Source organism: Gymnoscopelus braueri (assembly GCF_963280865.1).
Source record: "Gymnoscopelus braueri genome assembly, chromosome: 12".
NCBI lineage: Eukaryota > Metazoa > Chordata > Actinopteri > Myctophiformes > Myctophidae > Gymnoscopelus > Gymnoscopelus braueri.
Genome location: NC_137614.1, coordinates 17,181,481 through 17,209,076, shown reverse-complemented (window position 1 = coordinate 17,209,076; position 27,596 = coordinate 17,181,481). Strand labels below are relative to the sequence as shown.

Genomic DNA, 27,596 nt, shown 5'->3' with positions numbered 1-27,596 from the left:
TCCCGATGAAGCCGGTCATTTTGACATATGGCACAAGTGTGTGGCGCAAAAACTGTGGGAGGAGTAGCGGGACAAAATAGTCTGGTTGCCACACTAAATATTACTACGCCTAGTAAGAAATAGTACCGACTTTAAACACTGATTATAAAAATACTGCAGGAAAGCAGATGGAGAACTTTTTGTTTCTTACTTACTACCAATAGATCTTTTTTAAGAAGCAGAGATTATTTAGATCCACCTGATGGGAACGAAACTGAACGAAAAGGGCCTTGACCAGACGGCCTATATTGTTTGAAGTGTGTTTGAAGTCAAGTAATACTTGGGTGTTTTCCAGGTTTCTTATTTGTTTCATTAATGTGTTGAGGATTACTTGCTCTAACTAAAGTGGGACTCAAGGACATTATACAGTCAGTACCACAGTGGTTTGACCATTGATTATTAATGCTTTAAGAACTGAAGAGACACTACTTGGCATGTAATTCTTTTAAGCCCTGACAGTTAATATCAGGTGAGACAGATGTCTTGTGTGTTGTGTTGTGAATTCTCTATTTGAGTCAGGCAAATTCATTATCTTGACTTTTGAAGCACAGCATGGTTCGGCCAAACAATAGGTTTAGTTCTCTTCACACAGTGCCCCTCATTTTCGTTGGGCGTGTGCAGTAGCGCCTGTCATGCCAGCAACAGTTTTATCTGATTCTCAGTTCATTGTAATTGCTCTCAGGATTACAGAAGATTAAGCTAGCTGTGTTATGAATATTAGGCCTTTTTAGCAGTGGCAGGCTCTGTGTTATCATATTAGGTACTTGACTTAAGCTTTCATGATACCCCACTCACTTTACATAATGTTGGCCTGGATAGGACTCGTTGTCTGCCATGGTACATTCATCTGTTCCAGCAAGCAGTTATTCATAATTTCCTGGAAACCTGCAAAGCAGCATACATGAAATTATAACATGTACATGATTGACTCCCCATTACCCTGCAATGAAGTCTTTCTTGTACTTGGTTAGTGGATAGTAATTTTTCTGACTGGGTTGCTATCCATGTGTTTATGTGGGGCAGATCCAACCAGAATCACCCAGGGTCCAGCAGACATGGAGATCATCGTGGGCGAGAGCATCGTTTTACCCTGTCAGGTTGCCAGTGACCCTGTTCTCGACGTATCCTTCTCCTGGGCTTTCAACGGACAGCTCATCACCAAGGGAGACAGACACTTTGAGCTAGTGGGAGGGGTGAGTGACCTGCTGGCGTAATGCTTCAGAATGTGTGAATGGGCAGTTGGCACCTCATTCCATCCTGCTTCACTCATCCCAGTTCTGACTCAAAGGGCAGTTGGTTTTGTGTTTCTTGGAGGGAGTTACAATGTCTATATTCTTGACTTCTGCAGTTGTAATGCTTGCCTTATTTTTCATTATTGTATTGTCATTTTGGCCATTATCATTACCTGCTGTCACTCTGTGGGAATGAGAAAATGTTCTTGCAGGGAACTGCTATGGGATCAATTCATCTGTTTGTAGTTTTATTGATGGAAACTTGGCCTGAGTTATTGTCATAAAATATACATGCCACTCGGGAGTGTACTATTAGGTCATTTTATTGTGGCTTCTCCATTCTATCAGGTTGTCATATTTTATGATTTCACTTCGCAGTAAAGCTCAGCTCTCTCAAGCACACTAACTTTTGGTTAACTTGGTTGGTGGAGTTTGCTCACTTGAACTTTATTTTGATTGCAGCTTTACCAGAATCACAGCTCATGAAAGAGAGTCCTGAAGTACTACAAAACACTTATTAGAAACTGTAGCATGATCTTGAACGCCCTCACACTCTTTGAGATGACTCCATTCTGCATGTATGCATGTGTGTGACTGTCAGTGTTCTTATCTGAAATGAGATTCTCTCCTCAGAAATGCTATAATGTCCCCAGTCCAAAGAGATTATCAACTTAACTTTGCTGCTTCAAGGAATTAATTTACATAATTAAGCCAAGTCATCCCCACCACCCTCTTTTCCATGGCACTGCCAAGAGAAAGATTTCACCATTCATTTACTATTTTCTGCTGAGGGGTTTCTGTTCAGATGCGCATTTAGAGGGCCTCTTGTTTTTCCTTCCCTAGCAGAACAAAAACAGCCCGCAGAAGCAAATGGAAACAGTTGATTTTGTCTAGCTCCTCACAACAGGTTTGAAGGTCACAAGAATTAGTAATAGCTGCAGCATTGTGAGAGACAAATTCCATTACATTTGTAGAACTTATGTGACCTCTTGGCGTCATTTTCCCCCCCATCTCAGTTAGATTTAATGTTCTGCTGCAATAACAGTTTTTGACAACATGACGGCTTAGACAATATGCAGTTTTACAGTTTTAACTGCAAAAACATATAAGTTGCATTTGGCTTATATGAAACAACCTTTTCCCCCATTATCATGGCCTTTAGCTTCTGTTCTGGTCTTATTATATTGTTTCCTTTATAAGCTGTTGGAGTCAGATCTGTCTCAAATGAATTAATGCACGGGATTCACAAATGTATTTTGGTATTTACAGTATATGCAGTATAAATGACTCTCCACAAACATCTTTCAATGCACACAAATATATTTGTTGTTGCATAAAAACAAATTCCACATATAAAAACAGGTTATCTCTGATGCACACACACACACACACACACACACACACACACACACACACACACACACACACACACACACACACACACACACACACACACACACACACACACACACACACACACACACACACACACATATTGCTTGTTGCATATTGTAATACAAGCAGAAAACATGTTATCCATTCATTTATTCACTGTCTGTCTGTCTATCAGTCCAGTGAGAAAGTGTTGAAGTGATTTAATGTAATGTCAGTGTAATGCCGGACTTTCTGACAGGATGCAGGCTGGTGCTGGTGTCAATCAAAACTCATTTTCAAAAACTACATGTTGTAAAAAAAACATCTACTTAGTATTGAATTGCTCAAAAGGAATGGAATATAATCAAAAGGAAATATTGGATGTTGTTGTCAAAAGATATAAGCAAATTAGTTCAAATACCCTATTTTGTAAAGTTTACCCCTGACTATAGGGACGTGTACTTCAAAATACCTGGATTTGCCGATCTGGTCTGATATGTTTATCTCCTCGTGAGATGGGAAAAGGCTGGGAACAAGGTTAGGTCTATGTTATTACTTGAAAAGGAAGGACACATCTGATTGGCTACAGTCAACTCCCTGTGCATTTGTAAATGTAGCCACGTCACAGCGTCAGGAGAGTCTAACCTCCCCCCTCCTCACACACACACACACGCACACACACACACACGCACACACACACACACACACACACACACACACACACACACACACACACACACACACACACACACACACACGCAAATTAAGTTCACACAAATAGCAAGAAGTTTGTAAACGCAGGTTGTAACAACATCCTAATATGTTTTTGATGAAAATTGCAAACATCTTTTAATATATATGTGGATTTATATTACATATATTTAAAAGAATACATATTTGTGTGTGCAATAGAAATCCAGTAGACATTTTTATGCAACGATAAATATATTTATGTGCATCGAAAGGTTTTTAGGAGAGTCAGTATTTCAGTATAAATACTGAAATACATTTGTGAATCTGTCTGTGTGCATTCATTCATTTTCTTCTTTTTTTATTTTTTCAGACTGATCTGACTCTTGTCAGAAGGCCTGTTGTACCATGCCATGCTTCTTAATCCTTTAATTCTTTCTTGATAGAGAACAGCAGGGGATCTCATGATCAGGAACATTCAGCTAAACCATGCTGGCAAATACATCTGTGTAGTGGATACTGACGTAGAAAGCCTGTCAGCAGTGGCTGTATTGATTGTTAAAGGTAAGAAAACCTCCTTTTCTCCACACTCTATAATTACAACTGGGCGCATGGCCAGCATCATTTTGGGGAATTGCTCCCGAAAAAGAATGTAGTGGTGGCTGGTGGGTGGTAACAATAGAAGTGATATTTAGCCAAAATCTAATTCATAAAGTGATGGATTTCATCTAATCTATTATTATCTCCACTATTCACCTGTCTGTCTTTCCGCAATTAATCTTGCATACCGCTTGGTGAATCAGCATCATATTTGTTGTGCATTCTCTCTACGTTGACAGCTGGCCAAAGACCTAAATTCTTGAATATCTTTCAGATCAGTCACACATTAACACCTAACACAGAGCAATCATCCATCCAGGGTATGGGATACGCATGCCGTGAGGCTATGGACTGGCACTAGCCAACTAGGCACCCATAATTTCAGCTTATGGGATCCGTACGACTAACTACAGGGCCTGAATTTCAGCATGGGATTGTGGGAATTACGAAAATATAGTCTCTGGCCTTCGGCCGTCCGGCCTCTGGAGACAACTAACCCATCGGAATTTAATGGCTGTAACAATGTTGTAAAATCTCTAAATCCTGATGAACTTGTGATGTTCATTAGACTTTTGAGGCCCAGTTATTACCCCTTGATTGATTAATAATTTCCTGTTTGTATTAAATACATTCAAGTTAATCTCAATGCAGCACTTTAATTTAGCTTTATTTGCTTTATAGCTTATGTTCACTTGCAAGCTCAATCGCACGACCGTGTCGCTTGCCAAACAGATCGCCTCTACAAGCTAACAACGCGTCAACGCATTTGTTAGATTGTAGATCCATTATGTTTGTCAAGCAACACTGTCATAACCCTAACCCTTCAGAGTTTAGGCATTCGACCTGGGCCGCAATGTTTAATTTCTTCCAGGTCTGTCAAGTCATTATTAGGCTCACTGCTGGCTTATTCACTCTCTATCTGTATTCGTTGCGTGAAAATAGCAGATCTACAAACTCACAATGCAACGTGTCTGTCCATGGTACTGAAAGCTGAATGGTGCATATCAGAGAGAATGTCAATTATTGATTAACATATTGTGTAGCCTACAGTCAGGCCCTGCTTAACGCATTGGCTCCCAGGTCTGCAGCCCAGGGCACGAGGCTCCGGGGGGCACACATCCTCTAGGCAGCACCAATCAACTGTGCTTTCCGCTCTTTTTTCTTTCATTCTGTGCCTGCCTCGTGCCTCGGTGTGTGTGCGTGTGCGTGTGCGTGCGTGTGCGTGGGCTTGTGTGTGTATGTGTGTGTCTCAACGCAGAATGAGGCTTCAGCATGCTCTGACATAGGCTAATGATGAGAAGACAGCGTTCTTGTGCACATTTTGGAACTGTGTACTGTGTTCAGTTTAAAAATGTATTCTACAAGTTGATCTTGGCCAGCTGAGCTTAGTGGCATCACTCAGAGACTATGTTGCCGGCTTCCATTAAATATCAATACTATCAATAATAAGCAGGGCGTTGCTGAAAAAGAGTTCTCGTTCGCAGCATACCTACCCTGGGTAAATAAAGGTTACAAAATAAAGAAATAAATAAAATATGAGGCTACTGAAAACCCTTTTTTTCAATGGTAGTGGATGGAGAGAGAGGGTTTTTGTACAACCAAGCAACAGCAACCAATGGGTGCGGAAGAGGGGCGGGATCACGGGCGGGACTTGACAAAAGGTAAATTTTAAGCAATTCATTAAAAATAAACTAAAACATTCAGGAAGGAACATTGCATTTAAGCCATTAATAAACACGCCACACAATAGAACACAGCAATCAAGTTAAGTGCAAATCAGCTGCAGTAGAACTCCAGTCTGTTTCTGCCAGTCAGTAGGCCGTGTTACAAAAACAAAATGATGGTCTGAAGTACCTATTCGTAAAACCACATGGGCTAACTAGCTCCACTGAACTTCCATTTGATTAACAAAGCTGGTTAGCGACCCCAATTAATGTTACACAATCAATTTCAAATCAGTAACGTAGCAGCATAGCTAATAAAAAAGGATCAAAAGAACAGCGCCTGAACAGCCACATAAGGCACAAAGAAACACAATTTGTTTTTAATGTTTTGCTGACGTCTTGCTGCAATCAGAATCACATATGCTATGCACACAACTACAAGCAATGTGCAATGCATTCAAGGTACTTCATAAAATGAACAAATTGATCACATACCCTGTTAACAGGTAATCATGGGATACCCACATTGTCGTTTCAAGCCGTCTCTCTCTCCGTCATAGCGCTGCCTGCCTGATAAACACATTGTGCAGTTACTGTCACCGTTCAGCAAACTATCGGACATCATTTTCATTTCATTCATAAAAATGCTTGCGCTGTTGTAGTGCAAAGTAAGCCTTCCTCTCTTTACTCCAAACGCACGTTTATACACACACTGGCAAGGCTCTAGTTCTGAGCACTCAAGTAAGACAACCTGGATGTCTACATCAGTCAACGTAAAAGCATATAACCACCTTAAATCATAACAACCATCCAGGAGGCTTACTTTGAAACTACAAGCAACGCAAACAAACAACTGCCAGCTAACGCAGACCAGGAAATGGCAGAGGGCCCGGGTAATATTAGTGATCTAACCCAGTGGTTCCCTTTTTACCTCGAGACCCAAAAGAGACATTTGATGTCTCCCCGCTTTGCTTTCTGTAACGGAGCAGAATGAGATGACAAGAGTAGCAATGTTTCTTGCTTGGGTCGATAGGCTAAGTGGCCTAGCAAATGGACACCACACAAATCTGTTAAATGTCATATGAGGTGAGGGATGATTTCTGTGTCAAGTTTTGAAAAGGTTGGATCCATATCTTTATCTGGTAAGGCTGCTTGCTAGTGACTGCCTTTAAAAATTGAATTACATATCAAGGCTGTGTAGCTAGATTGTTTTGACCTAGTGTTTACTAAAGTTTACTGAACTTCAATCATTGAATGTCAGCTGGTGTAATACTAGTACTGCCTGCTCGTGACTGCTGCCCTTAATACCATTCATTTGGACAAAGTGGCTGGAAATGTTAGGTTGCAATTGCAAAGCTTAAGGCTGGAAGGTTAGTAACGGCTGATTGCAAGCCCCACACTTTCAGCAAATTGACAGTATAAGAGAGTTGTTTGGACATTGCATTCCACAATACTATACTACGGTATTCAACTGTGTCTGAGACATTTTTTGAGACCCTGGTAAGGCGAAACAGCTGACCAAATACGATGATGTTTGAATTTATTGGCAGTTTTGGCACTAGACCGGCCTACTCTGGAACTATGAAGTTGGGAACGATGCAAGTTGGGAATGCATGTTCCACCTGGTTATGCAATCCCCATTGAACCCGTTGAACCCATTGTCACTGCACCCGTTGTACCTTTCTGTCTGTCCCTTTTCTGCCCATATATGGAGAAATCTGTATCTGATTGTCTGTTTTTCGGTGTCCCCTTTATGCCCATATATGGAGATCCCTGTCATCAGTATATGCCGGTTCTGACCCGGATCTCCAATACTGTATATGCCTATGTATGGGCATATCATATGGTCAGCCGCGTATCTGACCGACTTCACGCTGGGCACTGCACTCCCTCGAGTCCTCAGCAATACATGCTCAGAGTTTGTCGATCTGTCAGGTGGTTCTCGAGATTCACGAAGGACAGATACACAGAGATTACGTATCTTTAAATGCACACATAAAATGTAGGTTTAAGTATTTATTAATTACTAGAGGTTTGGGCCACAACACGGCCCTCACATCTAGATCTAGTAGTCAACAATATAGGCTATATGCTATTATTACAATTATTGTGGCTAAATACATTTTACATGGCTAAATATTTAATGACAAACGCAATGCAACAACAGAGGACGGCACAGAAGAACACCACGCACAGAAGAACATCTTCTGTGGTCGGTGACGGTGATGAAATCTATCTGTGTGTCTGTTCCTGACACACACACACACACACACACACACACACACACACACACACACACACACACACACACACACACACACACACTCTGACTGGCCGCGCACGTGAATATTTTGTTCCGCGGTGGGCATAAAAAAAGGTTTATTGAGAACGCAGTAATTAACTGGCCACGCTATAACACAGATTTCACATTCCAGATTGATTTAAACATTCAACCTCAATTCTTTCCACCCCAAAATGGACAGAAAATGTTTACACACACTGCTGTTAAATAAGCTACACCAATGAGTCTAACCAAGGAATTGTGGTGTTGAAAATGTTGATTAACAGTGCAGTATGACGAGTCATTTCAATTCAATTAACAAAGACGGAAGCTAACATGCTAACGGAGGCTACATTACACACACACACACACACACACTGTCTGACTGGCCGCGATGGTATGGTGTTACACCATAGACCATAGACGTCCGATTCTGTGACCTGCTGTTATTAGTGATGGCAGGACGCAAGGACATAAACAGAATTCAATAGGTAACCAAATGCGCTGTAACACACGACACCCACGGTGGGCTTAAGAGCCATTCCGGTGAAAGATGATGCGTAATCATGTAGAAATGTTGCGTAATCATGTAGTACGGCAAATATGGGCCAAAAAACAAATACAAATGTATGCTGAACAATTAAAAGTAGACTATGCAACGGCTACAGACATGATTGATTTTAGGCTAAATGTGTCGGAAATTGGGCTTGTGGTCTGCTAGAACTAAGCTCAACAAGAATGCAGATAAACAGGAAGTGTCGAACCACAAGCCAATCGTATAAATAGATAAGGTCAAAATCTAATTTCCCCCTGTGCTGAGACTACAATAAAAACTCTACTGTACCCAGCAGTCTGTCCATTTAAATAACAGATTATTTTAGCACCCCAAGACACTGGCACAGCCTTCTTGCTACTGCCAAGGAAATATAATTAAGAGCATAAGGCATTGATCCTTGATTGTGTTTTCCATTAATATGTATTAATGAGGCCAACGTATTAAGGCTTTTTATCAAGAGCTACTAATGGGTTTTACACAGATCAATATCTTTAGATAAAGACTCATCTTTATACTGTACACGCATATACAAGGCTTCCACAAACAAAGATTATTAGCATCTAGTGATATTTAATCATGTTAATTAAACATACAGAAAACGTCCTGCCACATACTGCATCTATATTACATGTACACAGTATAATAGATAGAAATCCATAAAAAGGACCTTTAAGGAAGTGTGAACAGTGTTAATATAACTCTGACACTTACAGGTCCATTTGAGTCCATTTTACCGTCTCAGGTCCCTATTTAGAGGATCTGTGACCCACGGCATGGAACGCAAAGCACACACTGCGTCGAGGTGCATCCACCCCAATTTTACTAGTTACACAACGACGCTGTGCAGCACTAATGGGTGTCTATTCCCTTTAAGAGAAGCTGCGCATACGCTATTGGCGCAGTGGTATTTACATGACGGATTGGACGAGAAGCCCCCCCTCTCCTCACCGCTTGTCTCCGTGCAAAGAAAACAGGCACTTACCCAATACAATATATTGATAATCTGGCCCATTTAATTAATAATTGTTTTCACTGTCAATGCGGAGTCTCTCAGAAATGTCACCTTATTTGTTGAACGTGAGAAAATGGGATGGATTTAGATTTCAATCAGTGTGTGCGCATTGTGAACTCACCTAGGTGCATCTTAATCCCAATAATGTGCTGTGTAAATAGTAAGGAAATGTTTGCGTTTAGCATTTAGACCAGCTTTTTGCTGTTCTAAACGCAGAGCGCAAACTCTGTGCATAAGATAGCAGTGCGACCCACCTGACCACACCTCATTTGAGACACAAACAGTCTTTTTTACCATATGTAGGCTACCTGACAAGAGGGAGGAAAATAGAGCGAGTGAAATGGAGAAAGGAAAGGAGAGCTACTTAATATTTTTATGCAAGATGAGTATATAATATACAACTAGAAAAGTGTGCTCCTCTAAGCACAGGTCTCCGCCAGGCCAGGCTGCCTACCCAGGGCTTTCTGGTGTTTGCTGTCAAGTTGCAAACCCCAGTGTTAGTATTTTGTTGCAAGTGGTTGCAAGTTGAAAGTAGTTGCGTTGCTAATCTTTGGTCATAAGTGTAAAATAGAAGATCATTTAGTATTTTGACAGTTGTCTTTTTTATCCCATACACCAGTCGTAAGATGACAATAATAATTTTGCTGCCCATTAGTGCCGCTTTGTGTTGGGCCGAAGATAAGGCCTTTAGGCGTCACACCTAACTTTGTGTCTGCCTATGTGGCCGTCTTTTTGCAATGGTTTTTATCCTGCTCTCATCGTATGTGTGAATACAAATTAACAGGTAGCGAACAAGACTTGAAGAGAAACGCAGAAGCTGGAGTAAAGTTGACTGTTTTTACTGTTGTCCGTTTTCTCTCCACAATCATTATTTGTAAAACTGAAATACAAACATCAAAAAGGATGTATCACAAAAATGCACAGTAAACTTAGATCTTAATAATTCAAAATATAGTACAGTCAGCATGTAGAAGTCAAACATGTATCTATGCAAATAGACTCAATTTTAACATATCTTAATACAACATCATGAATTTACATCAATGTCATTTCAACCAAAATAACTGCACAATGTACTCACAAGCGATGAACTTTCTAGGCAAGAAGCATTTGACTGGCCTCAGGGCTGACTGCTAGGCTTGTTTTATAGAGAACACATAATTGCTAAAGCCAAAACAGGTGAGTGATTGACAAAAGGTCATAATGACCTGATAGAGAGCATAATTGTCAAAGGCAAACAGGTGTGTAATTGACAGAAGTCATAATGACCTGCTTAATTTCTAAAGGCTAACAGCTGCAGAAAGAATGCTTGCCAACTAGTGGAAAATAACTGAGAAAGAACATGACACTCCCCGTCTGGTATTAAAGAAATGCCACAATTTAAACAAATCAGCAATAAAATGTCAAAGAATAATTTGAGTCCAGAACTGTAACGCTTGAGAAGGACCGTCTCACAGACGGGCCTCAAGATTTTTGTTGTATCATCTGCTGCATGAGGCGCTGGTGTTGCTGAACGGAACTGGTAGCTGAAGCAGGACTTGATCCTGGTTCTGTAGCAAAAAAGTTCTCTGGAGCAACACCGCCTCCTGTGTAGGGAGGAATAACTGGGGGGACTCTAGATGTCAAGCTGGGATTGAGGCCAAGTGCCTCCATCTGCAGGGTGTGAAGACCCTGTTGGATCTGGATTAAGGCCTGTATTGCTCTGGGGTTGGTAATTGTGGATATGGCTTCAGGATTCTGTATCTCAGGACAACTGAACACACTGTTGCCCTGGCCCTTTGTGTAGATGCCCAGGGGGTCGTAGATACTAGGGCTGGTGTCCCCTGCAGAGATGGGCGGTGTACAGGTGTCTGTCCTCTGACTTCCTGATACCACCATTGGCAGAGGCTCTTTATCCTCTGTTCTGGACAGTTGGAAGGCTGAGAAGGGGTTGCTTCCGAACTGCTGCATCTGTGGGTTCTGTATTGGACATCAGTTCCTGCTTCTGCTGCTGCTTATTTGTTTTTCCCATGCCTGAACGGGCAGACAAGTCACCGAGCCCTCTCTGTATGTTTGCAGGCTGTGTTGGTGAAGGTACTATCGTCACGCTGTGTGCGACAGGTGTGGGGCTGTGAGTAGAATGAAGGTACTGCTTATGGCCAACCTGCTCCTTGACAGGTATTTGATTCGGACAGGGGGGAAGGAGAGACGGCCGCTCATTTTCAAGCGTGCAGGTCCGGAAGGAAGCCACATCTTCTGGCCTATGAGTCGACCCTAGAGACACATCTCCTATAATGACCCATCCCAGGTCTTGTCTCTGGGCGAATGGGGCATTATGAGGACCATTTCTTTGCTCTCTGACTTTGTGGACGCGCAGGATATCACGACCCAAGAGAAGGAGGATTTTGGCATCTGGGTCCATTGGTGGTATCTGATGAGCAACAGACTTGAGGTGTGAGTGATGCTGTGCAGCATTTGGAGTCGGAATCTCCGACCGGTTGTCTGGCACGTGGTCACACTCAATAAGTGCAGGTAGCGGCACGCATACTTTTCCATCCAATGACTCAACCACAAACCCTGTGGCTCTTCTCCCGACTGCTTCGGAGACCCCTGCACATGTGTTGAGTGTGAATGGTGCTTGGGACCCAGAAATCCCGAAAAGGTCAAAGAAATCGGACTTGGCCAGTGACCTATTACTTTGGTCGTCTAGAACGATATAAACCTTTGTTGCCTTTTCTGGGTTTGCTTTAGGGTAGACCTTTGCAAGGCAGATCTTTGAGCTAGACCTGAGGTTCTGCCCTTCACTACAGACCTCAGTGCGTTTAGAGGTGACTAACTCTTGGGAAGTTTGTTCTTCACCCTCCCCGCCATGCTCTAAGGAGGGTTCGCTGCTGTCGTGGGCCCACCATGGAGGAGGTCCAGGGTGTAGGGCTGAAAGGTGACCGTCACTTCCACATTCACTACATTTCACGGCCGCTTCACAGTTTTTTGCAAGGTGGGTAGTGGATGAGCAACACCTGTAACAAACTTTGTTCTCTCTCAGAAAGTTCTTGCGCTCCTCCAGTGGTTTACTTCGAAAGCCTCTGCACTTTTTTAAAGGATGTGGTTTCATATGGATGGGGCATTGCTTGAAAAAGCCACCTGAGTTGCTAACTGAACTGTTCGACTGAGGCGTTGACTGGTCTGATGATACTTCCGTCCTGTGAGTGGTTACGTGTCTGGTGTATCCTGGTCTCTTTTCCTGATACTCAGGCTTGAATGGAACTGATACAGATCTATAGGAACTGCTTGAAGGACCTGTAGGAGGTGCTGAGAGAACAAAACTAGGGTCATTTCTTCTTCAAGCTTCCTTACAGATGAAGTCCTTAAAGAAAGCGAAAGGAGGGAAGAAGACACGGTACTGCTCCTTGTATACAGAGCCCTGAGCTAGCCACCTCTCCTGCAGTCCAGTTGGCAACTTCTCAACAATAGGGTTGACTCCTCTGGGAGTGTCCAAATACTGTAGGCCAGGCAGGTAGCCTTGGGATTGAGCAGCCTCTATCTCTCTTAAGATATCTCCCAATTCCCTGAGCTTCACATGGTCTCTGTTGCCGATTCTAGGAAAGTTCTCCAACTTGTCAAAAAGAGCTTTCTCTAACATCTCAGGAGAGCCAAAACATTCTTCCAGCCTCTCCCAAGCCATGTGTAGTCCTTGCAGTGGATCGGTGGCGTACACAGCACGGATGCGCATGATCTGGTCTGAAGACTGGCTCCCCAGCCACTTAATCATGAGGTCAAGCTCCTCACTGGGAGTTAGATTCAGTCCCTGAGTTGCACTGCGAAAAGAGGACCTCCATGCCAAGTAATGTTCAGGCTGGTCATTGAACTTAACAAGTCCTGAGACCACAAGTTCACGCCGTACTAGATATCTTGCGATGTCTCCCATAGTTGACCTGTCATCAGCAGGTGTCTGGAATGTGGCTCTTCCGGGTGAAACGCCACGAGAGTAAGTAGGGTAATTGTGCTTGATTACTGGTGGTGGTTTTCCTGTTTGTTGTGCCATGGGATCACTTTTGATTTGTTGACGGACCACTGGTGTTGACCATTCGGTCCGCTGTGCTGCTTGAACATAATTTCCGCTGTTGTACAAGGTATTAATGTTGAAGGCGTTCCCTTGTATGCTGCGAGGCTTAGAGTAGACTCCACGTTGAGTGGCAGGCTCAATGATGGGCAGTCTTACAGACGGTACTGCCTGAGTGTCAGACCTAACGAGGGGCAACCCTGCTGATGGTCCGCTCTCTGACAGAGTAGCGGATCTAATGGGGGGCAACCCTGCTGCTGGTTCGCTCTCTGGCTGAGTAGCGGACCTAATGGGGGGCAACCCTGCTGATGGTTCGCTCTCTGGCTGAGTAGCGGGCCTAATGGGGGGCAACCCTGCTGATGGCGAATATGGATCAAGGTGAGGTGGGTTCTCACGACTGAGGTGAGCTTGGGACTGTTGCTCCACATAAGCTTGGGTTCGCTGAGTGGCAATGTGCTCTAAATCGTCGTTTTCCCTACTGCTGCTTACACTGCAATTTGATCCTACAGCCTCCTCGAGAACTTCAGCCTCTGCTTGGGCTGCTGCAAATTCTTTCTGTTGTTGGAGCACTGATAGCTTAGCTTGTATACGAGCCTCTTCAAGCCTTAACTCTGATTCTTGTTGAGCGAAGGCAACACGTGCACGGGCAGCTTCTGCTCTGCCACGTGCGGCAGCAGCGGCCATGCTGGCCGTTGAGCTGCGGGAAGAGGCCTTTTTGGTATGGTTAGAGTGCTTTGATGCACGGGAGGGTTTTGATCCGCTGGATGCGGCGGAATGTTCTGATAAAGTGTCAGTTGTTTGATGCTGTGCAATGTCATCAGCAGCTACTGTTGTTTGCATTACAGTTTCCCCGTTTAGTGACATCGTGAAAAGGGGTACTTGGCTGAGGGGGTGTGAAAGGAGAGTTGTTGCTGTAGTGCCCGCTGAAGCCGCTTTTTTACTATCCTGCTCTCATCGTATGTGTGAATACAAATTAACAGGTAGCGAACAAGACTTGAAGAGAAACGCAGAAGCTGGAGTAAAGTTGACTGTTTTTACTGTTGTCCGTTTTCTCTCCACAATCATTATTTGTAAAACTGAAATACAAACATCAAAAAGGATGTATCACAAAAATGCACAGTAAACTTAGATCTTAATAATTCAAAATATAGTACAGTCAGCATGTAGAAGTCAAACATGTATCTATGCAAATAGACTCAATTTTAACATATCTTAATACAACATCATGAATTTACATCAATGTCATTTCAACCAAAATAACTGCACAATGTACTCACAAGCGATGAACTTTCTAGGCAAGAAGCATTTGACTGGCCTCAGGGCTGACTGCTAGGCTTGTTTTATAGAGAACACATAATTGCTAAAGCCAAAACAGGTGAGTGATTGACAAAAGGTCATAATGACCTGATAGAGAGCATAATTGTCAAAGGCAAACAGGTGTGTAATTGACAGAAGTCATAATGACCTGCTTAATTTCTAAAGGCTAACAGCTGCAGAAAGAATGCTTGCCAACTAGTGGAAAATAACTGAGAAAGAACATGACAGTTTTCAATGGGAACAGAGTGTTTTGTTGGTGCGTTTAATGCGTTCTATGCGCCAGGGCGCCTCAAGTAGAGAAAAAGTCTATTTGAAGCAGATAAATGCTCGAGACTGTTACCCCCCCCCCCTCTCTCTGTCCAATCGGATGAGTCAAAGGCGGACCGGCTAGGCAACGTCAAGACAGAAGGGCTGCAAGATACTTTATTGTATCTTGCGCACAACCTGCGCTTATCAGCCTGCAACCAGGGTGCAGGTTTGACCGTAGCCTTAGAGGTAAATTAATACTGCATGATTGCTGGGTGAGCCACAGCATTATTACTATACCCAGTAAAATTCTCAGTGTTCATTTAACTCTGAGAGTAATCAAATGCGGTTACATTTTGTACACTCATGGGTTTACAACTGGATAAATTAACACTGAGGATTTTACTGTGTATGGTTCGTCTCATGGCTCTCTGGTGGTCAATTATTTCTGATGAGCCGACACCTTCATTAGAACAGGAAGCAGCAGATGAGGCTAAAGTAAAACATCACAGGCCCTAATTGGTGGGATAATGAAAATAAATGATAAAACTCTGCTCCTTCAGGGTGCCAAGGCCAGTTTTCATCTTTTACCTTTTAATTTGCCTCTCTGCAACTCTTTCAGCCCTGTTAATTCATTGATCAATTACCAGGAGGACCATGAAAAAGAAATGATTACAAGTTAGCTGAATATTGGAGGATGAATCTTGAATTAACTTTAATTCAGAAGGGCTTATATGTTTACTTGATCCCAGTGGTTGTTGTTTTCATTGTGTTTGCTCCTGCTAATTGTAATGGGGACAATTGAGACTTTGGGCCAAGGATAGAGAATAGCACAATGGTGTTTTATTTTGTGTGCAATTGTGCAATGTTTATTGTGTTGAGAGATCAACAATTTGGTGTGGGATCAATATGTGAGTACAATGTAATCAATAGACTGTATTCAATATAATGTCGTTTTTTTATAGATCAGTGCTATTGGTCACACTTATGCCTCTCTTTGGGTTTTACAAATTATTTACTTAAGCTCTATCTTATTTTTCAAAGATGGCAGTAACAGCCAATTTACAAGCTCACAATGCGCCACCATGCAACACGCTGTGAGCTTGTAGATTTGTCATTTTTGAAGAATTTCGCCCATAATGAAAAAAATCCCCAAATAAGAATGCCAGGTTGAAAGTGATTAACAAATGAAAAGTATCAAAGCTTGTGACTAAATCTCATAACTCAGTTAGATCCATTGGAACAGTAATTGTATATGTTATATACTGTACTGTATGGTGGTCTATGGTGATCCGGTTACTCAGCAGGGAGATAAAAGGTTCAAGTACATATTGACACAACGGTGCTCAGAGCGCCTCATACAGTACGATACGATGGTATTCAGCGCTGTCATACAGAGCTATAGCTTTAATATGATGACCATGATACTGTAACTGTACGCTGAGGGACTGCATAAATTATTGGATAATAACACAATCATGTGCTCACATGTGCTGTCAGTGGGGATATGTAGGCCTCTGAGGCAGAAGTGCCAGCCCTGAACATTGCACGAAGTGCCTGGCGCACCAGAGCACACACGCTGCCTGTCACATTATACAACAGTTGACTTTGAGTCATACAAGATCACATTATTCTTTACCTCGAGAATAATTTTACTACTAATACTGTAATGATAGTCTTTGACAAGCTTAGACACATAGGTTTACCTCCAGGTGTAGGGCTTGGAAACGGCATAGATTGAACTGCTGCTTCTCAAGATTAAACCCATTATTATTGGCATCTGTTACCGACTTCCTAAGCAAACTGAGTTGTGTTAACTTTTACAGATGCATTAAGAGTAATGTTTAGTCAAATAATGTTTTACCTTGTGTAAACTGTTTGGTTTGCAACAGGCAACGGCTAAACCTACTGGAGTGTCTGTAAATAGCCTGCTCATGTTGGAATTGATATTGGCCTCAGAGTGTAAAGAGATCTCCCTATCAGGCATCCTTGATATTGCATTAAAGTGATCATCAAGAATTCATCAGATACATACTGAAAATCTCAGCACATACATACTGAAAATCTCAGCACATAGGCTTTCCGAGAGGGATTTGGCTGATGTTTTGGGTAGAAAGGATGTTGATGAGTGGAGTTTGCATGGTTAAAAAAAGGGTTACAAAATCGTGGGATAAAAATGTTGTAAAAAAAAATAAAGGATGTTGATTAGGCTTGCCTTATAGACTATTTTTTAAAGAGCATTGTATAGCTGTACTTGATGCTTTTTCTCCAAAGAAGGAGACTAGAATTAAACAGAAGTGCAAATTGGATGACTACAGAGATTTTATATTTTATTAGACAATCAGATTTATATTTTAGGAAGTTCAAGAAGTCAAAATTGCCTACTGATTATGATAAATATATTCACTTCAGAAATCAATCCAGATATAAGACTTTTTTATGTGGATGCAATTGCTGAAAATGCACACCAGTGCAACAAATTATGCAAAGCACATAATAAAATGGGCTCCACAGGAGAGACAAACAAACAAACAATTGCTGCTACTGTTGATTGGTTGCTAAATTACCTTGTGGCTCAGAGAGATATGGCCTGTCGTTGTGACTTCCTTTTAGAAAGACAAAAATGCTGTTCCTGATGTATTTGAGATACTGTAAGTCCTGTTTTGGTGAGGATGTGTAATAGTAGTATATATAGTTCACAGTTTACCATGTTTCACACTCAGCATTTTTGGTAAAAAGGCAGATAACATATTTTTGGTCACATCTAAGCGATTTCTGTTGATATTAGAACTAACTTAAAGCTACCATATTTAAACACATTTAAACCCTATATATTGTACTTTGCTGACCGAGGTCCCCCAGGAGTATCTACCCCCCCCCCCCTTCCTTTTTTCCCTCTACGAGTCTACACTAAATTTCTTCACCGAAAATAGCCTATATCTACAAGCATTATGACTCGTTGTGACCTTGTAGATCTGCTATTTTGGCCCGAATGTTTGCCTATTATGACATGCCCAGAATAGGGACACTAGGGTTTGTGTGTTTATAAAGTTACTTCTATATTTGTTGTATGTCAGTGAAACTCTTTGTTTCTCTGATTGAGTCAGGCCCTCCTGGGCCCCCGGACACAGTGACAGTGGAGGAGGTAACAGACAGCACAGCGCAGTTGGCCTGGAGCCCCGGCAGGGACAACGGCAGCCCCATTACCAGCTACCTCATCCAAACCAGGACCCCCTTCACTGTGGGCTGGCAGAAGGTGAACACAGGTACATACTGTAGGCAAACCACGGAGATGGAAGCGCCTGCTTCTACATTTGCATTTGCTTTGTTGTCCGTTGGCTTGCTGCCTGCTGGGCAGACCTGGCATGTAGGCATTTCAATTAGGGCTAAATTGAATAAAGATCCCACGTTTAAATGTATCGCTGGAATGGTAAATTGAAGAAAATGATCAAGCCTAATTCATTTTATTTAAAGGCCGATTTTAGGGAACCTTGATTCGCCTTATTGAATAGTGAATTGCCACTGAAGCATAAAATTGGTTTCCCTTTCCCTCCAGTCCCTGAGGTGATCGATGGGAGCACGTTAACAGCCACTGTAGTGGACCTCAATGCCTGGGTGGAGTATGAGTTCAGAGTGCTGGCGAAAAACAGCGTTGGAGTCGGTGAACCCAGCCCCGCCTCCCTCAAGACGAGGACAGAGGATTCAGGTGTGCACACTTCACACTTTTCAACCAAGTCTCATCCAAATCTTCCAATTATAATACACCCTCCATTTATGATAGCTGAACTATAATAATATCTCAAATGTAGATAGCGCTTGATATAAACTGGCCTTTATATCAACTTTATTAGGAAAAACACTGAGTAAAGGCTAAGAAAAGGCATGAAGAGTTCAGATTTATACCAATGCTGTTTCATTTATTTTGACTGTAAAACTGTTACTGTACAAAGGTCTTTGAAAAAGACTAAATATTGCAGTAAACGTGGCCTCTGTTGTGTAGTTCCTGATGCGGCGCCAGGTGACGTGGGTGGAGGAGGCGGAAGCAGGTCAGAGCTGGTTATCACATGGGAGGTAAGTCATCTTGTCTTACGTTCTGGTCCTACCCTCCAAAATGGCAGCAGTCGGGTTTAGTTTCAGACCACTGAGGAGTCGGAGTGAGGACGCGCTTATTATTATTTGACTCTAAATCAAAGCCCCTGCTCTGCTTGGCATGCGGGTGTCATAAATTCTGGTTCAATTGAGATCTGGCTCAGTGGGCGGCAGTTGTAATTTCTTAGTTAAAGACTGTGTGTGTGAGGTTATGGCAGTGCATACACAAGCTGACGGAGACATTATGAGGCTTGGATGTGTGAAGAAACAGCTATTGTTCAGTCAGATCTGGAATACACATATTCAGCTGTGTGGTTGCTGAAGTGTTAGAGGGGCATTTGAGCCAGTGAATTTTGCCCAGGCATTCACTGTAATATATGCCCCAGGAGAGACTGGAGTTTTATTTGATATTTAGTTTTAATGATTTGTTTTGATTTGATGTCCAAAAAATGCATAATTTGTCACTGTTCCTCTTATATAAACATAATAATTTGAAACCCATAATTATGTTCCGAGCAGTGTCCCTGCCTACAGTAAGTGCGATGCTATTTTTAATTTTGATAATTTCACTGAGCTTGTTTAAGATGACTAAAACGCTCAGAACAAATGAGTTGGTGACCAATTAATTTGTGGTGTAAGTTTAGTTTTTAGGATGTGTGTGAAATTATGTGCAGAAATTATCTTTTTTTTTATGTATTTCAAATTTTAATTAACCACTTAAACCCCACTTAGTTGACCGGGGTCCGCCAGGGTCTATACTTGGTCCACTGATGTTCTTTCTCTGTACACCTCTTTGGCAAAAATAGACTATCTACAAGCTCACAACGCATCGCAACATAACAATGTTATGAGCTTGTAGATATGTTATTTTCACCGAATGTTCACCCCAGAACAGGGACGCTTGGGTTGATGTGGTTAAACGGATACAAGAAGAGTGGGCACTAAGATTTTGAAATTAAAAAAAAAGATTACATCGAGGTGCCCACTCTTCCTTAGAGCCCACTCTTCCTGTGGCTAAACAAATCATTAGCTGGTTAAAACTATTGTGGCCTATTTATTTTAGTGGTCTAATTTTCAACAAATGCAGAAATAACTTCATTTCAGAGGCTGCAGGGACACTCTATAATGAGCTCCAATTTTTTTAAATGGCATTTAGCCCTCATTTCATTTAGTCAGGTGGGGGGAAAAAGCAATTTGTGGGTCGCACACTTCTCTGGGGCGCTCCAAGATTGGGTGGCGGTGATTGTGTCAGCCCAATGGCGGGCTGAACGTGAGTGGGTTGTATGTGTTTTAATATCACTATAGTTTTGTGTTTCACTCTCAGCCTGTCCCCGAAGAACTGCAGAATGGTGAGAGCTTTGGTTACATCATCGCCTTCCGTGCTTTCGGAGAGGTCACCTGGACTCACGTGGCCACGTCCGCCCCGGGGGCATCCCGCTATGTGTACCGCAACGATAGCATCGCGCCTTTCTCCCCATTTCACGTCAAGGTCGGAGCTTATAACGGCAAAGGACAGGGCCCCTTCAGTCCGGTGGTCACCATCTACTCTGCAGAGGAAGGTAGATTTAGATCGTTTCACAATATTATTTGCATAGCTGCAAAATTAAATAAATTACATTTATAAAAAATATATTTTTTAAATCACAGGAAGCTCTGTAGTTAGATATTTCAGTGATTCAGTCATTGAGTTTTTGCTCAGGTTTGATTACATACAGTACAGTATAACTGCTATTGGTCGTATTTCTGCTGGGGGTAAAACTATTTCCCTTGATAAGGTATCAATAAGGTATTACATTCAGTACAATTTAAATTCAATATACACATACAGTAAATGTGTTAATTTCAGCACAGCCATGACTGCAGTTTGGCGTAACACACGTTTATGTTGTTTTTCAGCAAACATGATAGCACTTCATGTGTAGAAGAACATTGTTGAAAGTAGCTTTGCTGTCAGTATTTTGTGTGCAAATGTCCTTTGTTTGAATCCACTGAGTAGAAAGAGCTCGATAAATAAATTATGTGGTGAACAAAAAGTGTTCCAGTGAGAATGAAAATAAAGATGAGAGGGATATAAATAAATACAAATTTGTGTAAACATAGAAAAAACAATGGTTTTACACAAGATTGCTTCCTAGCTTTGCCAGTATCTTTGAAGTCTTATCCAAGAAAGGGTCAGACTAAAAGCCACATCTCAGCATGTTTACAGATACTTGGCCAAATACTATAGTTTGTTTTTAGAAAGCATCCAAAATTGAAGTGGCACAAACAGGGATAAAGTAATACCTACACTGATAAATATATAATGGGTAAAATGACAAATAGTAGAATCCAGGCGCATACCCGCATATAAAAGCATTTAGAAAAAACAAAAAACACTTTCAAAGCAATTCATACTATACTGTATTGAACATCTATTATTCAACAGATATTGTGAGCAATGAGGAGGTAAGATAGATCGAATTTCAGTGATGGACTGGAGGAAATGTAAAACTCTTCAGGTTGTCTTGGGACGTTAAGCCTGATTTATACTTTGCACACTGATCTACAAGATTGTAATGTATCGCAGCATGACACATTCTGAGCTTGTAGATCAGCTATTTAAGATGCACGACACAATGCCCAACTTAGTATAAATCGGGCATTATTGTTGTTGCTTTCCAGAGCCAAGCGGGTTGCCAACAGGAGTCTGGGCCCGAAGTGTCTCAGCCTTTGAGATCGAAGTGAACTGGCAGGCTCTCCCCTTCACCCCTGAAAGAGTTTTGGGCTATGAGGTACATTACTTCTTTTAAATGCAAATGAAAATCAACACAATTCCCATGCTTGTTGTCACCCGCGGTGCACCTCAAAGGCACTGCGTCCAAACTTGGCATAGACATGGAAATGGCTTTCAGCAGGTGATTTGTTTTTCAAAATTAAACAGGCCTTCACAGCACTGGCTCAACGGATACATTCGGCACGAGTACAAAAGAAAATTGCCTATCCACATGCCTTGTGCTGCTTCTGTCAGGTGATAATTGATAGGTGAAAGACTTTAATTTGACCCTATACAAGACAAAATACCTTAAGTAGTCTGACAATACAACACCAATGAATACCCAGACCATATTTGTTAAAGATTTATTTATGGCATTTGTATGCATTATTTCAGATCAATGGTCAGGTCAATGTAGAGACAGGAAACCAAGAACAGAGAGAGGGGAGACAAGACGGAGGTCTGATTCGAACTTGGGTCCTCATACTCACTATTTTTTTGTAAATATATTTTTGGGGACTTTTCTGCCTTTATTGATAGTGTATAGTGTAGATGGACAGGAAACAGGGACAGAGAGATGGGGAGAGACATGGAGCAAAGATCGTCTGGAACGGGACTTGAACCTGCGATGTGCTGTCAGGCTACATTAGAGCCCACAGAGCTTTTGCCATCTTTCCATGTCACTGTAGTATGAATACATTTATACATCAGACTCTGGCCTCACAGATAATGTAAGGATTTGATACTTATATACTTAAATAAATACAGGGGAATTGTGCAGCTTGAATCAGTTGTTATTGTGTGCAATATCAAAGTAAAAGTACTCTGTTATGGGCCTTGTGATGTTAGATCCATGGATAGGGAAAAAAGATAAGTGTCAGCTAAATAATTAATGTTAATTTTAAGATCAAAAAGGCTGCCCCAAATCCATGAAAGAAAGATAACAATAATCTCTCCCAAGATAGTCCTATTATCCACTGCTTCATTATCGAGCTTTCTTTTTCTTTTTCCTCTGCAGAGTTTACAAACTAACTAGATAACCTCCTTTTGAACCCCAATTAGAGATATAATATACAGTATATACAGCCCTCTTCTTCAATCCCGAGCTGCAGATCATGGCTAAAAATAAACAATTCATGCTGTCCATTCACGATAGGTGGTCTACTGGGAAGATGACACTAAACCGGAGACCATGGGGAAATTGAGGGTACCAGGGAACCAAACTTCGGTCACTGTGAGTGGCCTGGCAGGAACCACTCAGTACTTCCTCACTGTCAGCGCTTTCAACACAGCTGGTACGGGCCCCTTCCTCCCTGCAATCAACGCCACTACAAAAAAGCCACGTATGTATCTATCTAAAGTTTAAAAAATTGTGTGTACAGAGATGAGTATACAAGGACGGACAGAAAGGTGGTGACATGGAACTAAGAGCCAGAATGAAAAAGGTCATGTTGCTGTTATGTGATTCGATGCACAAACCGGGAAACTACTGGTGCGCCCCTGGATGTCAAATGTCTGATCAAAATGAAATGCTGTTTTTGTATCCACATTGATTAGTATTAAAAAGTTAAAAATCACACCCTGTGTGAAGTGGGCGGTGTCTTGCTAGCTAATCACAATACTGAATGGAGTCAACCAATCATGTACAAAAAATAAATACATTTATTGAAACACTCTTTATGATGGAAGAAACCATAACTTAAAAAAAACAAATGTATTGTTTTTTTTAAGTTATGGTTTCTTATATAGGGCTATGCACATGTGTCATGTGACACTGGCCAATCACAGTCCTGAATAGACTGTGATTGGCCAATCACGGTGCAGGGTTAGGCGGGGTACATTTTGGCCAATCACAGCGCAGGATTTGTTGTACAAATATCCAAACCTCACTTATAGGGGCGGTTTCACCGCCCAAAAAAAAACGTATAGAGGGTAATATCTGAATGAATATGAGTATAATGAATAGCATTGAGCCTAATGAGCTAAAAAGCTTAAAGGAGCTACACCATGAATTATTTTTTTTTTTTTGATATTTAATATCATATGGTGTATGTCCCTCAAACCTTTTTCAAAAGGTTTGAGCCTAAATCATCACTCAGATATACTCATCCCAAGTCAATTGTCTCTGGCTTATACAGCGCTTTCAGCTGCAATACCAAAACGTCCTCTTGGGCAGGGGGGGGCTACTGAGCAATTCTGTCTGTTAATACAAAAAAATATTTAAAAAAATTATTTAAAAATAGAAAAAAAAATGGAAAAATTATGCATAAAAAGAAGCATCTAAGAAAAATACAAAATCGAAAAAAAAACACTTTGAACATTTTTGAACAATTCCACCAAGTGTTTGAGGTGCCTGTTTCACCCACTTCCGGGGGGCGGAGCCAAAATCCGAGCCCGAAGTATTTGTTCGTAGACCCCCACTTAGGGGGGGTAGAAAAAGTTTCGGAGCGATTCGGGCACTTTTCATTTAACATTGGGTTTGCCATCAATAATGTTTGTGACATCATAAACATTTCCATTCTGAGATCGCCTGTTCAGACACGCCCATTCTGGAAATCCATGAAATGAGAAGGAATGACTGAATTTTTAAAAAAAATCATTTTTTGGGGCACAAGAGACACTGGGGACCCCAAAAAATATAAAAAAAAAAAGAAAAAAGTGATTTTCATGGTGTAGACCCTTTAATGTGTTTTAAGTCAGTGTAATCAGTAAAACAGAAACAAAGGCTAGTCTCACTCGTTTTCTCTAAACGGTGTCTTTATGGGAAGAGAGAATATTATAATAGAAATGTATATGTTATGGTAATGAGATGTTACAGGAATCACGTCTTATGGGATATAGGAATGACAAGCTTTTTTATGTACCTGAGAGATCACAAGACCAAAACATGGAAGGTCTTGTTAAAATGTTTAAATCTAAATTGAGACAGTGAGTACAGGGAGGGTTTTCTCACCAGATATGCCTTTGTCCCATGCAGCACCAGCCCAACCACCACTGAATGTTGAATGGATGCTAACTGGCTCCCAACTGGCCCTTTACTGGGAGCCTGTGGTGGCTATGGAATCAGAGTCAGAAGTTACTGGTTACCAAGTAAGCAACAATTTCATAATATTTGATATTTTATATACATTTAACTCCTATTACCACTAAGTATTGAAGGGGAGCATACAGTTTAGTTTATGGATGTAATATTTATTTAGCTTCGCCTCTGTGTGTCTGTGTCTGAGTCTGTCAGTGTGACTGTCCGCAGCTAATCTTGTAAACTACTTGGCCGATCAGTATCATATTTCGATGCCATTTTTTTGTATTGTTAATCGCAGAGCAATCATCCCTCCAGGCTATGGGATATGCGTCTCACGAGGCTGACCTATGGGGATTCATACTACTAATTAGCGAATTACAATGCTCCTGTCCCTCTCACTTATGGGATGTACTGGAACTAACTAATCGCAGACATGCAACTTCGCCAGGGCAAGCTGGCATTAGATTAACTCCAAAATAGGCATAAACATGACAACATACACCAAAACCAACAGCAGTTTTGAGTGCCTACTTAATTTAAAGAGGTGGTGCCATGGTTTTGCACTTTTTATGTTTTTCATGTGTCTATGAGGTTGATAGAACTTCATTAAGCCCCCTGGTGGTGTTTTTATGGTGTTTTATGTCTTCTCTGACTATTTTGAGTTTCTTCCTGGAGGCTGAAACCTTGAGGGTCAAACGTGCCAATAGAAAAACAGCACTTTAATGACACAGTAAAATTATACCCTCCCCCTCATTATCATAACACAACAGGTGTGGGCATGAGGAGGAGGAGGGACTAGGACAGGTGGGTGGTGCTAAGGTGGTGGAGGAGGTGCTAAGGTGAGAACCAGGTATACTTAATGAACTGGAGGCGTGTCCACATAAAAACATAATTTTAACACTTTCTGTACACTTTTTTGAAAAAAATCTTCCTCCTAGTATAACCATAATACCTGATGATTATGTTTTATGGGGGGGGATCACTGAAAATCACGGCACACCGTCTTTAACGTTAAATATATCATGGATGTGTATGGGTTGAGAGACCAATCTCTCTTTTCTCTCTCCATCTGTAGATTGTCACTCACAGGTCTGAGGTCTTATTCCTGAGACTATGCTGGCATGGTCTGCCACTTTTCAAATATAGCTGTGTACATCTCATCCTACATGCAGTTACTTTTCAGTTTTGTGCACCATTGACTGTCAACTTGTGTAGCTGTAATGTCAATGACATTGCACCGCCTACAGTACATACTCTTGCAAAGTGTGGCAGTGAAAACTTGACACTTACATTAAAAAACATTTTGATTAACTGGTGATACAAATATAATTGACCCATAGATTTAACAATCACACTGTGTTTATCTAAGAGACATTTTAATGACAAACAGATAAAGATGGAGAGAGGTAGACTGTGAATGTGTATGAAAGAGAGGGAGGAAGACAGTAGAAATGTTTTACAACTGCTAATCACGTCACGTCGCACTACTCTTTCATGACTGTACTGTAGGTAGAAATGTAACTACATACATCGCTAATACTATCATTAGTACATGCCTCCTGGTGGAGATTTGTGCGATGCTGAACGCACCTTTCTAAGATGGGACCTGTGATGTTTATAAGAACAAAAATGGAATGTCATGTAGGGTGTTTTTGTCCACCTTATGTCTGAACCCTCATATCTGTCTACAATGCATATCACATTAAAACTGAATGAGAGGTTGGACCAAAGCCACTGGCTCAAGGGTGCGCCAACACTTCTTTCGTTTGAGAATCCATTATTTCTGTGGGTTGACACTGTCAACAGACACTTGTCTTACGGGTATAAAACAGTCTTAAGCTGTCACGCTCTAATAATACATACATATTTACTCTATAGCGTCCGCCTTGTTTCTCTCTCCCCTTCAGCTGTCATACAGGAGACAGAAACATAGAGAGGTGAACACATTTACAACAGCCAATTCAACAGCAGAGCTGACCCTGCCTGAAGATGACAACTATATTATCTACATCCGGTCGCTGAGTGAAGGAGGGCTTGGCCCAGCATCGGAACCCATCCAAATCCACCAACTAAGTAAGCTGGCCGCTCACAGTTTGAAACATTAAGTGGTTGGCGTGTTGTTCATGCCCATACAGTAACATATGGCACATTCATTTTTTTATATCAATAAAATTTCGTTTTGGATACTCGAGATGAGAAAACATATTTAAAAACATTGAAGCTAAAATCCATAGTATGCACATTGTCTACCAAGGATGTTCAAAATACTAGAAAGATGGCGTTGCATCCTTCAAGTCCAAACAGGAACTCTAATGGACATGGGGAATTTGTTCAGTGATCTGATTGGTTCTGACATAATAAAAAGATGGACCCGAGGCCTAATTGCGGAGGCATGCTCTTGTGTAGAACCAAACCCTTGCACTCTGCGGATAAGATAAGCTCCAAGGGTCATCTCAAGTGCAAGCGCAAAGTCTGTGGGGAATATAGCTTTGCAGTCTGATAGCGCTACAACTCATTTTAGCGCCTCATTTTAAGATCAACCACAGCTCCACTCGCAAAGTCGACGCACAGCACTGTGGTATCTACAAAATCTAGAGTGCAAAGCAGTTGCACGTGGGGAAGATATCACAACACCGGCGCAAGACGCTCTCAAATTAGTTTGCGCTGGTCACAGAAAATAGGG

At 41.6% G+C, this 27,596-nt stretch overlaps 1 protein-coding gene across 1 annotated transcript in view; it reads left to right on the top strand.

Moving 5' to 3' along the window:
* LOC308096343 (contactin-3-like) overlaps positions 1-27,596 on the top strand; it is a 46,399-nt gene that overhangs the window by 16,567 nt on the left and 2,236 nt on the right. The window contains exons 12-21 of the mRNA XM_080443757.1: positions 1,063-1,232; positions 3,782-3,899; positions 18,158-18,316; positions 18,607-18,756; positions 19,051-19,121; positions 20,464-20,698; positions 21,801-21,910; positions 23,048-23,234; positions 24,869-24,981; positions 26,821-26,986. Of these exons, the coding sequence (XP_080299883.1) occupies positions 1,063-1,232; positions 3,782-3,899; positions 18,158-18,316; positions 18,607-18,756; positions 19,051-19,121; positions 20,464-20,698; positions 21,801-21,910; positions 23,048-23,234; positions 24,869-24,981; positions 26,821-26,986 (1,479 nt within the window). The remainder of the gene's footprint in view (positions 1-1,062; positions 1,233-3,781; positions 3,900-18,157; positions 18,317-18,606; positions 18,757-19,050; positions 19,122-20,463; positions 20,699-21,800; positions 21,911-23,047; positions 23,235-24,868; positions 24,982-26,820; positions 26,987-27,596) is intronic.